Genomic DNA, 15,156 nt, shown 5'->3' with positions numbered 1-15,156 from the left:
TATTTATCAAAGATAATACAGGCGTTAGTTCATTCTGTGATGTGTTCGTGCTATCTACGAAAGATAGCAGCATTTGTATATTAAATGACGGTGTGCTATCTACTGAAGATAGCTGCACTTATTTATTTATCTATTTATTCATTTAAATATAAATATACGTCATCAATTTATCATTATCTTGTACAATGATGAAAAAACATATTGTTGATAAAATAATTTATTTTCTTCTGTTATTCTTTCGTTTATTTCAAATTAAAACTATATGCCTAAACTTAAGATCAAACTATTATCGCCATGAATTTATTATCATGATTGACAGAAAATAATTTTAACATGGTGTCACTCACAAATGACATGGTAATTGGTTGTTAATTAGTGCGCTAATTAGAAATGTAATGTCGATCTTATCTTTAATTCAAACTCTTGGGAATATTTCTTTCTTATAAATAGCAGGGGAAAAGTTTACATGACTTGACGATGGTGTAATCTTTTGTAGCATGTCCAGTACGTAAACTTATACATTTACGAATAACTTCGGGATACACCTCAGGTATTTAACATGAGGGATTCATACATGTGCAAATGTATTATTTATATTAATCCTTAACGACATCTTAATGTTAGACATCATAGTAGGATAAACATGTCAAAAAGGTATAAATGGTATAAAATAAATTGCCAGATGAAACGCAGCTCAATATTCCCTTTGTTCCACCCAACCAACTGGGAATAAAAGTTAATATTCCATATTCAATCATGGAGGTTCTAAGTACGTCCATGATTCAAACCATTTTCCGAGAGAAAAACCTCACAAATATGCATTAATTGCCCCTTTTCAGTTTCAGTCTAGCCAATCAAGGCCTTAAGATGATTTTTGACAAATGTGCTTCATATTCTTATTTATATGATCAATTTATATTAAAGTAAAGACAAAGGGTGAAATACTCATCAAGTTTCTCCTCAAAGCCGGGCTTGGATGTGAACGTATGTCAAGCTTATACCCAAATTCCAAGAAAAAGATAGACAAGCATTTTCAACACTTTGAAAAGATTGCTACAAATTTTAGCTCAAAACACGGTGTTTTGGAGAATAAAGAAAAGATGCACATGGCAATTATTGCAAATAATACTAGAATAGATTGTTGGCTTCTGTTTGGAGTAACCAATGATTCGTCTCCAAGTCAATCAACATTAATAATAATATTATTTTAAAAAAAATTCATGGGAACTGTACAATCATTTTTTCGTAACAGAGAAATTGACAAACTATACAATATTGGAAGTTTCGTTGATCATTTTAATAACCGGATTTGTGTTTAATAATACTTAATCATGCTAATAATGATGCAATGGGATAAATCAAGCCTATTTTAAGGTCTACGGTGATTGATTTCATATGATCAGACATAATAATCATGTAATATAATAAAAAGAAACTCTACAAGCTTTCCACTCTTCAATCTCGTCTAAGAGGAGATCATGCGGAGCTGGCATTCTTCATTAAATGCATCTTCTTCTTTTTTTCAATATTTTGTCTGAATATAACGTTACTAATTTAGGCAGCTGACTGTCTACAATTAATCGGCTGCTCGGTTTTTTGACGTAGGCCCACCCGTAGGCCTATTCTCCAGGCCTATTCTACATTCCACTAGCAAACCAATAATCAATGCAGAGTCCTTCCTAAACAGCATGATATGGACACAAAATGACTAACATTATAATACGGGGCAGACATAATTACTGATACATTCAACCGTTGTTGAGCTTATTTATTTGTTACGATATCCCCCACACTGAACAACTACAAATCAATAGGCGGACGACCTGGGATAACCAACCAATAGACACACGGACGCAAAGATTGGTTGCTTGAAAATGATCTCTATTCACGTAAAAACCCACAGATTCTACCACTTTTTGGTAAAGAGAGAGCTTAGCATGGGGTGGTCCCAAAACCTCTCTATCTCATAATCACCTGCACTCCAAATTAGGATCACATCTTTTGTACACCTATCATGGCAGTCAATAGGGGTGATAATGACATCCCTCCCCCCTCTTAAAGAAACACTAAACTAACCTAACCATGATAAACATAAACTGGATTTATCCATAGGTGTTATTCAAGGGATAGTGTTAATAAGCTGGCGTCCGTTTTGTATTTTCAAGTGCACACACATTACCCATAAGTACATTATACCCGGAAAGCCTGACACGTCAATCATTATTGTGGGTTTTGGGGCATCAATTAGACATTGTTCGCGTTTTATGACATTTTCGTTGTGGCAGAACAAAAATCCACCCTCCAACTCATACTCGTTCGTTCGGCCTTTCACCTTTCTTGTATGCATTTTTATTTTTTGACACATTTTCCTCTATTATGCGAAAATTCATTGAACTTTATACGAACAACAAGGAAAATCAAAGAAGCGTAAAAAGAAATCTGCTCGTCGGGTCAAAGTTCTATATAAGTGACATATCCACAATTTATTCATTTTGTTAGAGTCAGGTAAACATAGACTTGGTTTCATGATGTTGATATTGCTGGATATGACTGAAGTTTATACCAATACTTTCAGGTGGTTTTTAATACAGACATCTGCATGTGGCTGTCTTGTGCACTTTCTATAATGATAAGCTAAATACCTTTAGGAATTTTAAAGGGACCATTAACAACAATACTGGAAAACGTGACCCGTTACTGCAAAAGCTGGAACATGTCGTCAGGTGTACTTCAATATTATATAAAGGCCTTTAACATGTTTAAAAGGTCTTGATCTCGTAAAAGGTGTAAAAAATCTGAAATTTAGTTTTTAGTTTTGAATGATCCATTGATCAAAAGACATAAAGGAGGATATAATCAATCATGTTCAAGTTCAAGTTCAAGTTCATTAATTGCTGACTTTTGTTTACCCCATTCTCTCATGCGTTGTTTTTTTAAATGCTTCATATATCTCAAAATATAGTTATGACAAATTGTAATGGTAAAAAATGGTGTAATTTTCAAGCTCATTTTCTAATCATTACATCTACATCAAAATCTCAAGAAGTGAAGCTTTGGCGTGGTCCGGATTTTACATGAACAGATTAATTTGAATGAGAATCCGAGTAAGTGTTGAATAACATCCATTCTTTTGCACGCAAAATGAAATAAATCTTAACTGTATATTAGCATGATTATTGCAACAGTGCAAAAAATTTGTTGTCTATTTGTAGGTTGCATATTTCCATGCCATTTACATTGCAAAAACAGCAGAGCAACACTTAATAAACACTTGAACACTTTATAAACAGTTTGTACAGTGAAAGTATAGGGGTGTTAATTTATAAACACTAAAATAATACTAAAAAACGTAAAAACGTTAAAAAATGAAGTGTTAAAAGCACAATTTAACGCTATTTTATGTTAAAACATGAAAAACATAATAAACATCTTCATATTTCACCTGTTTTATTGTTATTTTAGTGTTGAGAAATTAACACCCTATACTCCCACTATACAAACAAGTGTTTATAAAGTGTTCAAGTGTTTATTAAGTGTTGCTAGGCTGTTTTTGCAATGTAAAAATGGCATGAAAATATGCAACCTACAAATAGACAACAAATTAATTGTTAATACCCACATGGTTGTGATGATAAATGTCAAAAATCACTTACATTTTGGGGCAAATAAAACCAGACTAACGCAAAATACAGAAAATCGAGAAATCGTGTGTCAATTTGTTAAAAGTAGAATGAACTGTTAATGTTACGCATTGGTTAATAATAGTTTTGAATAAAATGTCGCAATATATTCCTATATATCTTGGTGTGAAACATTTTATCCTTCGGGGGGAATTTTGATTTTTTGCAACGATACCCTATTGTGGCTGTACTTTTTTTTCTCACACCACAATTTTACTACAAGAAAAAACAGGAAAAAGTACTAGAGCCTGAAGCTGGCGAGGCTCCATAAAATGGTATGAATAAACTCTTGCGTTTGGGTAAAGACACCCGATCTGGCCCAACCCGAGCCCGACGATTGCCAAACAACTCCTTCAACCAATAAGCAAGCCACCTTCTTAGATTAACTCGCACTCAGTCCCTTCTCACTTTGAAATTATTAGGTAAACGAGGGAAGTTGAATGTTTATCCAAAAAGCATGTCCAATGCTCTTTTTTTTTTTTTTTTAACCGTAAGCTGGCATAACAATGGATGCAAAACAGGGTGGTGTTGTATTATGTGGTAAATTAGGCATCATCATGGAACCAGGTCAAGATGTTTGCTTGATAACGGCGAAGATTTCAAAAAGAAACCAAAAAAAAACATCAAATTGGCTGTACAATCCTTCCTAATTAAAGCTTCAAATTACATCATGTCAATAAGGGTTTTATCCAATCAAAATGCAGTATTCATAAATCTAGCCTATGCCATGCGCGGTCTCCAAGTTAAACCATACTTATGATCACTTTTGAAAATGAAATCATAGTAGATTTATAAATTGTGAACCGCTGTCATTAAATCTGAATAAACACTATGGACAAAAGAGTATTTAAAATCAAATTTAAGATAAAGTAGGAAAAGAAAAGAAGAACAAAAAAATATAATCATATGACCAGGGGAGTGATAATACTCGCTTATTGTCGTCGCAAAGTTGGTGCGTCGGTTGATAATTGTTTTCAAATATCGAATTATGTTAATTGATGATTAAACGCTCAAAATACAATACAAAATAAATATATATATCATGGACGATGGGCCCTGTAAGATCGAATGAACGTATAGGAAGTGGCAGGTGAAAGTAAATGGTAGAAAGGAACAGAACAAAGTGACACTTAAGAGTTCCGTCGTCTGTCGAGTTTGTACAACAACATTTTACAACAACAACAACAATACAACAACAAAAACAAAAACAAAGCTAGACCACATGACCCAAAGTGACATTTATTAAATGACAATTGACTTCAACATGTCAATATGCATGTACCTGAAATATCCTGCATCGTATGGAGTCGTGGAATCCATACAATATTTGACTAATTTTGTCAGTAATAAATGCTATAATGTCTATTATAATAGAAATAAAGAAACTCATGCTATACCATTCTAATTATCACCAATTAAAATATTAAAAAATCAGAATGAATAAATAAAGCCCGGAAAATAAATAAAAGAGTCAAAAATAAGTTGATTAAGATTGCTTTTCGCATTTGAATGTTCTACCGAAGAGGGCGACATACCTGCTCATCACATTATTGCAATCGACGGAGAGATAAGTTTTATCACCACAACAATATCATGTAATTAAAGGTAATTACACCAAGTTTTGATTCTAATGCGGTTAGCTTGATATTTTCCTGTGCAAAACTGGCCTACATCACTTTAAAGTTGGAGACACAAGTAAGAATATTATTATTATAAGATTTCTCGCTAATTGTAGCGTAAAATAAGGCCAAAAAAGGTGCAATATTGGTCTTTTGCTTACAATAGTAAAAACCTTCAATGCTTAACCCCTGTGGTGGCGTACGTCTCTGACACAATCATTAGAATAAACCCTTAAAGTTCGCAATCTGACGCGGCAAAAGGATCGAAGCGTGAAAGCAAAAAATGGCTAGAGCGCTGATGTTTGGAGAAGCACCTTGCCTCGAAGTGGTAAGCATCTGATTTACTTGTAGTTGTACGGGCATAAAGACCGTTGACAGTACAAGCTTGTGGCTTCTCAATCGCTCGGTAGCAACCAGTAAGGCGTAAAGATATATTCACTCAGTGCACAGTTGATTCTCGCGAATCAGTGGAGTTGAGTTGCGTGGCGGCGCACACACGGCTTAGCTATTCTTTGCTAGCGTAATTGGACCTGCTATTCAACCCAGCCCATGTGGTCAATTTCTTTGTTTCTTAATAACATGATTGACAGGCGTGACATTGATTGACACCGTCCCCTTGGTGATGAGGCAACAAATTGCCTGTAAGCCAATCGAATACCATTTATCCAACAAATGCCTGGTATGATAGTGGCGATAATATGGGTTGTGTCACCGGCTCGGTTGATAAAACTGACACATATAGCAGGGCTCAACCACACCCCGGCATTTAGCGGGTAATAAGTGTTGTTGGCTCTCTCAGTCTCAGCAGAGATTACAGCTAGCCTTCAAAGCTGACACTACTAGATCTCAACTTTTTAATTTTCTTCAACTTGTGATACGGCCAGAGGGCAACATATCAGTCATGCATACCATGCTGCATCCGATAGCTACTATGTTCCTTTTGCTGCACTACCAACTCTAAGTTTTACACCCCCTCAAATTGCCAGCGTATGCGAAACGTTGGAAGAAAGCGGGGATATAGACCGTCTGGCCAGATTTTTATGGTCTCTACCAGTGGCCCCAGGAACATGTGAGGCCCTTAATAAAAACGAAAGTGTGCTAAGGGCAAGGGCCGTTGTGTCTTTTCATCAAGGAAACTTCAGAGAACTTTACCATATCTTGGAAAATCACAGATTTACTAAAGAATCTCATGCTAAACTACAAGCCATGTGGCTGGAAAGTCACTATCAAGAAGCGGAGAAGCTTCGCGGCAGACCACTTGGGCCAGTCGATAAGTACCGTGTGCGCAAGAAGTTCCCCCTGCCCAGGACAATATGGGATGGTGAACAGAAGACACATTGTTTCAAAGAAAGGACACGAAGTCTTCTTAGAGAATGGTACTTGCAGGACCCTTATCCAAATCCTACTAAGAAAAGAGAACTTGCTCAAGCCACTGGACTCACACCAACACAAGTAGGAAATTGGTTCAAGAATAGACGGCAAAGAGACAGAGCAGCGGCAGCTAAAAACAGGCAAGTATTTTACCCCTCTCTTCACATCATGTACCCAAACTTGAAGATTTGAGGCCACCCCTAGTGGCCAAATTTCAGAAAGCTTAACGTTAAAAGTGCGGAAAAGGCGATTAAAGTAGCCAAGATAATTGTCCAAATTGCCCAGTAGCGTAATGGAATGTATAATGGCTTAATTTAAGTATGGTCAAAATTCATCAGCGCTAATTCTCGTCAAAACGATCATTTTTAGGTCATTCAAAACCTTCCGTGCAGAAAATTTGGCTATATTTTGTTAAGACTTGGCTGATCAGGTTGACCACCTTGGTTGAAAAGTCGATGAAAAAGGTCTTTGGCCATTAGGATTATACCATGGTTGTGTACATTAAATAATTATGCTCAATTCTCTTGAATTCTCAATATGTTTGTGAAATTAAGTTTGTCTTTGAAATATTTAAGTGTATAATTAAGCACTACTCAAGTTCAAGTAAGGCTATAGAAGTACTTAGAAGAGTAAATGTTTTTACATTACACATGTAATTATGCATAAATTTGCCTTGATTATACACTACAATTTCAAACTTGACAAAACCTAATGAGAATCAAAATGCATTTGTAATGAATGTAATGTTTGTTCATTTGAGATGAATAATATATAAATGCCAGAAAACATTTTGTATAAGATATGAAATTGATTTAGAAAGTGAGCATCGATTTTTGTTGACTTTTTTAACAAGTTTAGAAAAGTTTTTTCTTTAACTTGATCAATATTTGAGAAGTAAAGTGTGAGTTACTTTTGTATAAAATACATATTGTATAATATGTAATGACATAATGCATAACTTAAGGATGAATTCTCACTATGGTGTACAATTATAGATTTAGAGGTTTGGTTGTAACAAGAAAAGTCATTTTGTATATATGTCAACATTATAATAGCAAACATTTTCATGTATCTCTTATATGTTGGCAAAGTAAACATTTTAGCTTTGTATGTCATTTGTGGAAGTGGGGTCTTTTCTGTGCAACTATGTTTTTAAAAGCATACATCATGCATTACTAAAATAAGATGTTCATTTGAAATAGTGCATCCCAAATCAGTTAATCCTATAGGCTATATACATTTGTAATGATTTGTTCTCTTTTATAACTATAGACATGCCTTTCTAATAGGCCAACCATGCAGGCATATGCCTGACTTTAAAACCCATAATTATACAAAATGTAATAACAACTGAAGAGAAATGTTTATTTACATTATTATAATGCAAAGAACTTAACAATCTGAATATGTCCAAATGTTCAATTAACATTTAAATATATAGGGTGAATGTTCGTCTTTTAGCAAAATTGTTTTTCAAATTTAACACATTCTTTGAAACCACACTTTGTTGCCATCTGGTTATAAAGAAATTAAAACGAGAAATTATCCGTTGTACGCTTTTATGCATCTTCATACATACAATATCTTCGAAGTTCGATCGAGACTTATGCGAACCTGCCCTAGGGCTGCCTGATTAAGCTCGCAGGATTTTTCCCATAGAGCCTGTGTATACATTGTGCAAAATTACCGCGATAACCACTAGTGATGATTAACCCCGTATTTTTTTTCTACCATCACGATTTCCCGGTAACATGTGTCAATTTATTCATCGTAATTTTCTCTAAAGAATTAGACGTTAAAGTGAATCAAAATATATTCATCTTGGCATTTTGTCACGATTTATGGTGAAAATTCGTCGCGAGTAATAATACAGAATCTATCATCACTGATTCTACTCATAGATGTTCACGCGAGAATGTTTGGATAGGCCATTGATGTTATGCTATGGTGGCCGCAATTTTAGCGTGTACAATTTGTACAGACTCGCTCGCTTATGGGTCAGGAAGTACGGCTTGTTCACGGGGAAATAAGGTGTGAGGTATGGTACACACCTTTGGTGCAATCTTTTGTATATTGTCATGTCACATTTAATTTCCGTACGCATCTCAGATTTTGTTAACACGTTTGACTTAAATATTCGGGTCAAAATATTAAGAATTTCCTTTTGTGAAGTAACAGAAGCTAAAGAAAATAAGCAATATGACTGGGACTCTAATTCTATTATATTTGTTTATATCATGTAATTTCCATGTAAGTGTTCATTGAAATATAAAGAATGAGTCATGCAAACATGCACCATGCAATTGAAACTAAAATAAAGACATTTTAGAATGAATACTTATAGAGTTTTACATGGTATATCCATTTTAAAATTGGAAGTAGGCTAAAGGTCTGCGGCATCAAAAATGAATTAAATGAGGTACAAATTATGCACAATTACTTTTCAAATACTAAAACAGCTTGCAAAATGAAAAGTAGATAATTCTCAATGCTTTATAATATTTAAAATGAGATAAAATGATACAAACATGATTGATATATAGCTCTCTTCATACCTGCCCCTGATGAATTCTTGCCAGTTTTGTGAAGGATGAGACAATTAAGTATTATCAAAAACTTCTCAAAAAAAAAAAAAAGACTCTTAACGGTGTCAGCTGCTGGGTGCTTATACTTCAATACGATGCAAAAGACATGTCTGATATGAAAAATGCCATCAAGTATATAGCTCGTAGTACAACTCCACCCTCTGTAATATTTGTTAACATTACTGTAACTTATATACAATTTTATGATGTGGTTGGAGTTTCTTCTGAATGAATTATTATAAAATAACATTCTAGTTTTGAATTTAATTTGTTTTATAAAGCAGGAATTTTGTGTTCATAAAACTTAAACGTCAAAAAAGATTATCATTTAAAAATTTAAAATAAACTAGAAACACTGTATATGATTGCCTCAGTATCCCTACATTTATTTAAACCTTAACACAAATTACATGCTTTAAAATTGCATTGTATATTGACTAATACTATAATCTTTCTCAGAACTATTATCAAATAAATTAAAATATATTTCATCTTAAAATCAAAACGCTCTTGTTCATATGTTTATTAGGATGACCATATTTTCTATAAATAGACACTATATAATAAGATACCTCTAAATTCAAAGAAACACAATCTTGGGAAATCAGACACCCTATATAAATTAATGTATTATGCTTGAGCACTTGAAAGTTCATTTGAAATATTGAAATCATTCTTCTAGTCATATGTTTGTTTTATCCCACACGCATGACATACGCATCCACTATTGTTCAAGTGTACTTGAAATCCATCTTCATTTTGGATGTTAGTATTATACCATGTACATGAAGTCATGAACAAATGTCACTATAAAGACATCCCATTCATCAACTTCTTACTCCTTAGAGTAATTATTATTCCAATTCAATTTGAAATGATTATAGTTTTGGTTCCCATGCTGGTTAATTGCTCAGATCTTTATATGCTTTTATTATCTTTTCTAGTCCTGTAAACGGACGCTGTTTCCCTGGTGAGATGACCAGTTGTGGGATTCACTCGGAATTTGGGTTTCTCTCATTCAGAACACCAGACTTGATATTAATTTTTTTCAATTGGCTTTTTTATTATTGTATTTCTTGTTTGTATACTGATTAATTTACAAACAATAATGACACCTAGCCCATAACCACCACCCGCAGGTACTTTAGTCTCCTCCCTGTGCAAATTGCTATTTTGTATCATCTGAATGCATGATGAGACGCATCCAACGACCTCTTCTTCATCTTCCGCTCTTGTGAATTCATCATCAACTCTAGAGATTCCCTACGATCAATTTTATTGCATGCGCTATGTCAGCATTGTGTCATCCTGATTATGATTGCATACAATGTGCAAAATTATCCACATGCAAGATATATTCGTTAACCTCATCAAGTCGTTCTTGTGGCATGTTTATTGATGTTTTATGGCACCAACCATTTAGCTTAATTTCATTATAACCAAGAAATCTCTGTTCACTCTTGAGTCGGTAATTCCAGCAGTGACTAGTGCTGTCTTTTGATACTCCTCACAGCAATATCAAAAGCCTCAATCAGTGCCTTTGACTTGGCCCAAGCACCGCAATGCCCATGTCTAGTCTGTGCATGCAACTGTACGCTAAACGAATTTCCTCCTTACGCCTGAACAACGATTCCTAGTTTTTTTCTTGCTTTTTCCCTCCTTTTTTTTGTATCGATGCGCTAGATTTGGCTCTTTTATGATAGGCAATCTGTCGTCCTGACGGAATACTATCAAGTCCCAATGCTATTTCTGTAATTCGTCGTCTTGTCAGGTTCGCTTCGTTGCACTGACATGGCTAATTTCAGTAGATAAATTCTAAGCATCGTCTTTTATATCAATCTTGTTACATTATATACACCCGCGTATTGTAAAATATTTCGATGGGAATATTGTTGGGGCGGGCCAAATCGAGATGCCTCATAAACGTTCGGCCGCCCATTCATCATAAGCAGGCGATACGTTAGGGACAATCCGTTGAATGAGAATCGCAAATTGGTGGAAGGCATAGCACATTTGTCACGGGAAACGAAGCCGACACTTCTTGGAGGGCAAATGGTGGTTTCGATTTCAGAAATTACTGACGGATCGCTGCTTGAACTGATAGAAAACAATGTAAAAAGTGCACCGATTTCTAATGATGCTCTGATATATCTCAGCCATGCAGATCCCTTGCCAATATATCCAATATATGCCTTGTATAATATCATGTAATTTTGAACTGTTCAATTTACCCGCCCAATTTTATAGATCTGTGTATAAAAGAAGCAAATGGATGTCATTGGAAAGCACATTCTGTATTTTGATTTTAGTATCTTATATCTTTACGGTCATGACTTCAGCAAAGAAAAAGTAAAAAAAAAGAAGAGATGAATCGCTTTCACAATTACAAATTGGCACGTCTACGTTACAGGCATAGTAGTCTGCTGTTTCAGGTGCACTGTTTGTTGTGGTAGTGAGTACGCACTGTTTGCAGGACCCGACCCGACGTTAAGGATCGAAAATCTTTCGACCTGTTTTCCCCTTTTGCATCTCATATCATGTGGAAACAGAGGAGAGAGAAAGGAGAAAAAATACTCAACTTAACAAATATCACCGTAGCCAAGTCAATAAAATGTATCCTGTCAAGGCACTGTCACATATATATGTACTTCTCTGTTACATATTAGTCTTACCAGTTGTTTGCTCAATAAATAAATATCGCTTTCTACTATCACTTCTTCGAGAGAGAGGCGTTAATGAAAAAGTAGCTTGATATATCATTGTTTTCATGGACGCCAAAAAGAACAAAACCACCTCATTATTTTGACTGCAACCATCTTCTTTTGATTAATGAAATCAGGCCCATTCTGATATATCGAGAAAGATAAACTATACTTGGAGTTAATATAACATCAAATATAATGATTATTAAAAAAAGAAAAGTATAAAACTCGCCTACGGGATGTAGTTCTCAATGATCAGAACAAGTGTGTGGTACTTTTTTGTGTGTGAAAAGGCAGAATAAAAATACGTATGAAAAGAAGCCATATAGCTTGATATTTTCTGCAAGTGCAAAGGCCACAGGCATATGCAAACGTTGCATATAATAGTTAAGTGTACACAAATAGTGGGTTCTCTGCACTTCGCTACTGCTGTCGTATCACAAGTCTATTCTATTACCAGTGTGGCTTTTCATTGCTTTTTTTGTTGTTGCAAAGTTTCCTACTATATTGACACAAAAAAGAGATATACATTTTCTGACTTCATTGTTAACCAGTCAAGTCTTGATATCTCCAAAAATCTCCCGATATAAAATCTTTATTCAAATATGGGAAGTTATACTTATAAAAGGCCTCCAGAAATTATTATGTACTTGGGAAGGGAAATCTGAGCTTAAGAATTGGCAGAGCTAACCTCAGGAAGTTTTGGGCATTTTTTGATTGAAATTGAACACAATTTGTTAACAATAGCACTTGAATGAATGACATATTATGGTTTTCGACTTCGATCAAGAAAAAAAGTGGAAACAAATTGCTTCAATCCGTCGTCTGTATACGAGTATTTCTTTGTATAGAATAGAATGTTGATTTTATGTGCTAGAACATGACTGGGTAGTGCCATGACCTCTCACAATCACTTTGTATTAATCCAACCTTTTCGCGCCTATTTTCTTTTCAAGATCAGTATATCGAATACAAATCAGCTGAACGTGTACAAAATGTATTAAGTTTACCAAATAAGATGTAACTTAACTGACTGAGAATTCAAGAAGAGGTACTCGATTATAATAAGCATGATAAAGTACAACATGGTAATTGTGTCGTTACATTGGTGGCAGATGGTGGGATTCAATCCACAACCGCACCATGTGTAGCAAGACAATAATTTGTAGTAAAATCAAGATCAATAATCATGATAATTAGTAAATATCAGCAATACTTATGTTTGTTTTTTCTTCTTTTCTTGTTCTTTTCAGCAGAATGCAGTCACACAACCAACCGCCACTGTCTAGTTCAGGTCTAAGCAGTGCTGGAAGTCCAGCGTCCAGTCCGCGGTCATTACCAGAGGGTACCACATCATTAGGCGATCACACAAGGGATTTGAGCCCGTCACCGCCACTTTCTCCGGCCATATCAGATTCATCTCTTGTTGATCATCATCATCATCACCATGATCACCATCACCATCATCATGATCATCGGTCGCCCAGTCCACACGAAAAATCCACTGACAAATAATAGACACATCTTGCATTGATGGCAAAACTTTTCTGCAATGACTGACTCTTGAAAACAAAACACTTGTATATAATTATTATATCAGAAGAGAACCCTTATTGTTGATTCGTCTTTGTTATTTTAGACGCAAGAAAAAAACTCTAAAAAAAAAAAAAAAAATGGGAAATGTGCAGTTGAACTAGACTGTCATACAGCTAGCCAATAAGGTACTGTAAATTCCTATGTGAACCCGTCGCCTGCTTGCCAATATATCTTGTCATGTAGTGTTGTGAGTCCTGTTATTCCAACTAGAAGGACATATGTTGAAGATGAGTGCTGAAAAAAGATAATAGAGATTTTGCACGACTCTCTGCAAGCAACGCTGTCACGCCGCATCAGATCACTGAGATGTTTATAATTTATATTTTTGTTGCAAAGACTCTTTAACTAAATTATTTCAAAGTCACCTGCACTAATACTGTATTTAGTCAGTCAAATGCTTGCTTTCCTATATTATTATATAGTTACATAACACATTCTATGTAATTTTGTGAATGCCACACTGTACCATATGTGAATATATATTTCATGTATTTAGTCGTATCATAAAATTGGACTTTATTTGCAACACATCCCTGATCAATCCTGCTGCTGTTGGTGGTTCCCTCGTTCATGTATTTCAGTACTTTTGTGTTTTTGTGAAACAAATGTGTTAACCGTAGAAAAGTGCATATTAAGGGCACTAAAACACAAAAATTTGAAACAACTTTTTTTTTTTGAGAAAAGAACAAACTGTTTTAAAACCAATGAAATTTGGTTGAGTTTTTGTAAATAAAAAGCTCGTGATTTTTTTTGAAAACTACACGAGATAAACATTATTATATTGTACATTTACAGCAGTCAAACTGCAGCTTAATATAACATCATGTATCACGTATATAGTTTTAAGTTCATATTGTTATGTTTGTAATTTGTAACGCTCAAACAACGTGTAACTTTACCCCAGTAGAGTTTTTTTAAAAGCTTTATTTTTATGTCTAAATCAGAGACCCATCATTGGCATGTGAATCGATTTGCTCGTTACATGCCCGAGGTTTGCTATTTTGACCTAGTGGCACTTACTCTTGGCATTAATTTCCCAGAGATACGATATTTCTGCGCATAATTTATTAGTATTTCCAATATCATCATGATCAAGTTCTTCAATTTGTATCGCTGTTATTATAGATTTTTTGGCGAGTACTTGTCTGTAATTTATCCCGACTTGCATGTCATTTTGGCACTGCTTTAAAACGTTTTTTACAAAACTGTTCTATTGTAGTATTGTTCAATTTTGCGCGAGTTTTTTTTTTTAATTTCTTGGAAGAGGCATGGTATTTTTAAGAGGAAACTCAGAGGATGATTTAAGCACTTCCCAGCAAGTCTTGCGGTTAGCACAGCTGTGTGAGTGAACATGACACCACTGCCCGTCCACTGCATACACACGTGAATAATTAAATATGAAAATAAAAAAATATATTTACAATAAAACACCTTCAAAAAGTTGGTCGATTTCACATTTTATGTTATCTACAGAAGGCGTGAATTATCCTTCATGCATACATCACTTTAGATCTGAAATCGACCAAGTAATAATGACACACAGGCAATTCTAAAACAACATCTTTTGCACAGAGTTCAATGGGATTTGAAAAGTAAAGTGGCA

General features: G+C 34.7%; 1 protein-coding gene across 1 annotated transcript in view; it reads left to right on the top strand.

Annotated features, from left to right (window-relative positions):
• Positions 1-14,798, top strand: part of LOC140152374 (homeobox protein SIX6-like) — a 39,507-nt gene extending 24,709 nt beyond the window's left edge. Inside the window, exons 2-3 of the mRNA XM_072174681.1 lie at positions 6,157-6,810; positions 13,211-14,798. Coding sequence (XP_072030782.1) covers positions 6,157-6,810; positions 13,211-13,472 — 916 coding nt within the window. The 3' untranslated portion in view covers positions 13,473-14,798. The remainder of the gene's footprint in view (positions 1-6,156; positions 6,811-13,210) is intronic.
• Positions 14,799-15,156: the final 358 nt, after the last annotated feature.

Source organism: Amphiura filiformis, chromosome 5 (genome assembly GCF_039555335.1).
Source record: "Amphiura filiformis chromosome 5, Afil_fr2py, whole genome shotgun sequence".
In the NCBI taxonomy this organism is placed as follows: Eukaryota; Metazoa; Echinodermata; class Ophiuroidea; order Amphilepidida; family Amphiuridae; genus Amphiura; species Amphiura filiformis.
Note: the sequence above shows the minus strand (reverse complement) of the source record. Positions and strands in the feature narration are given on the sequence as shown.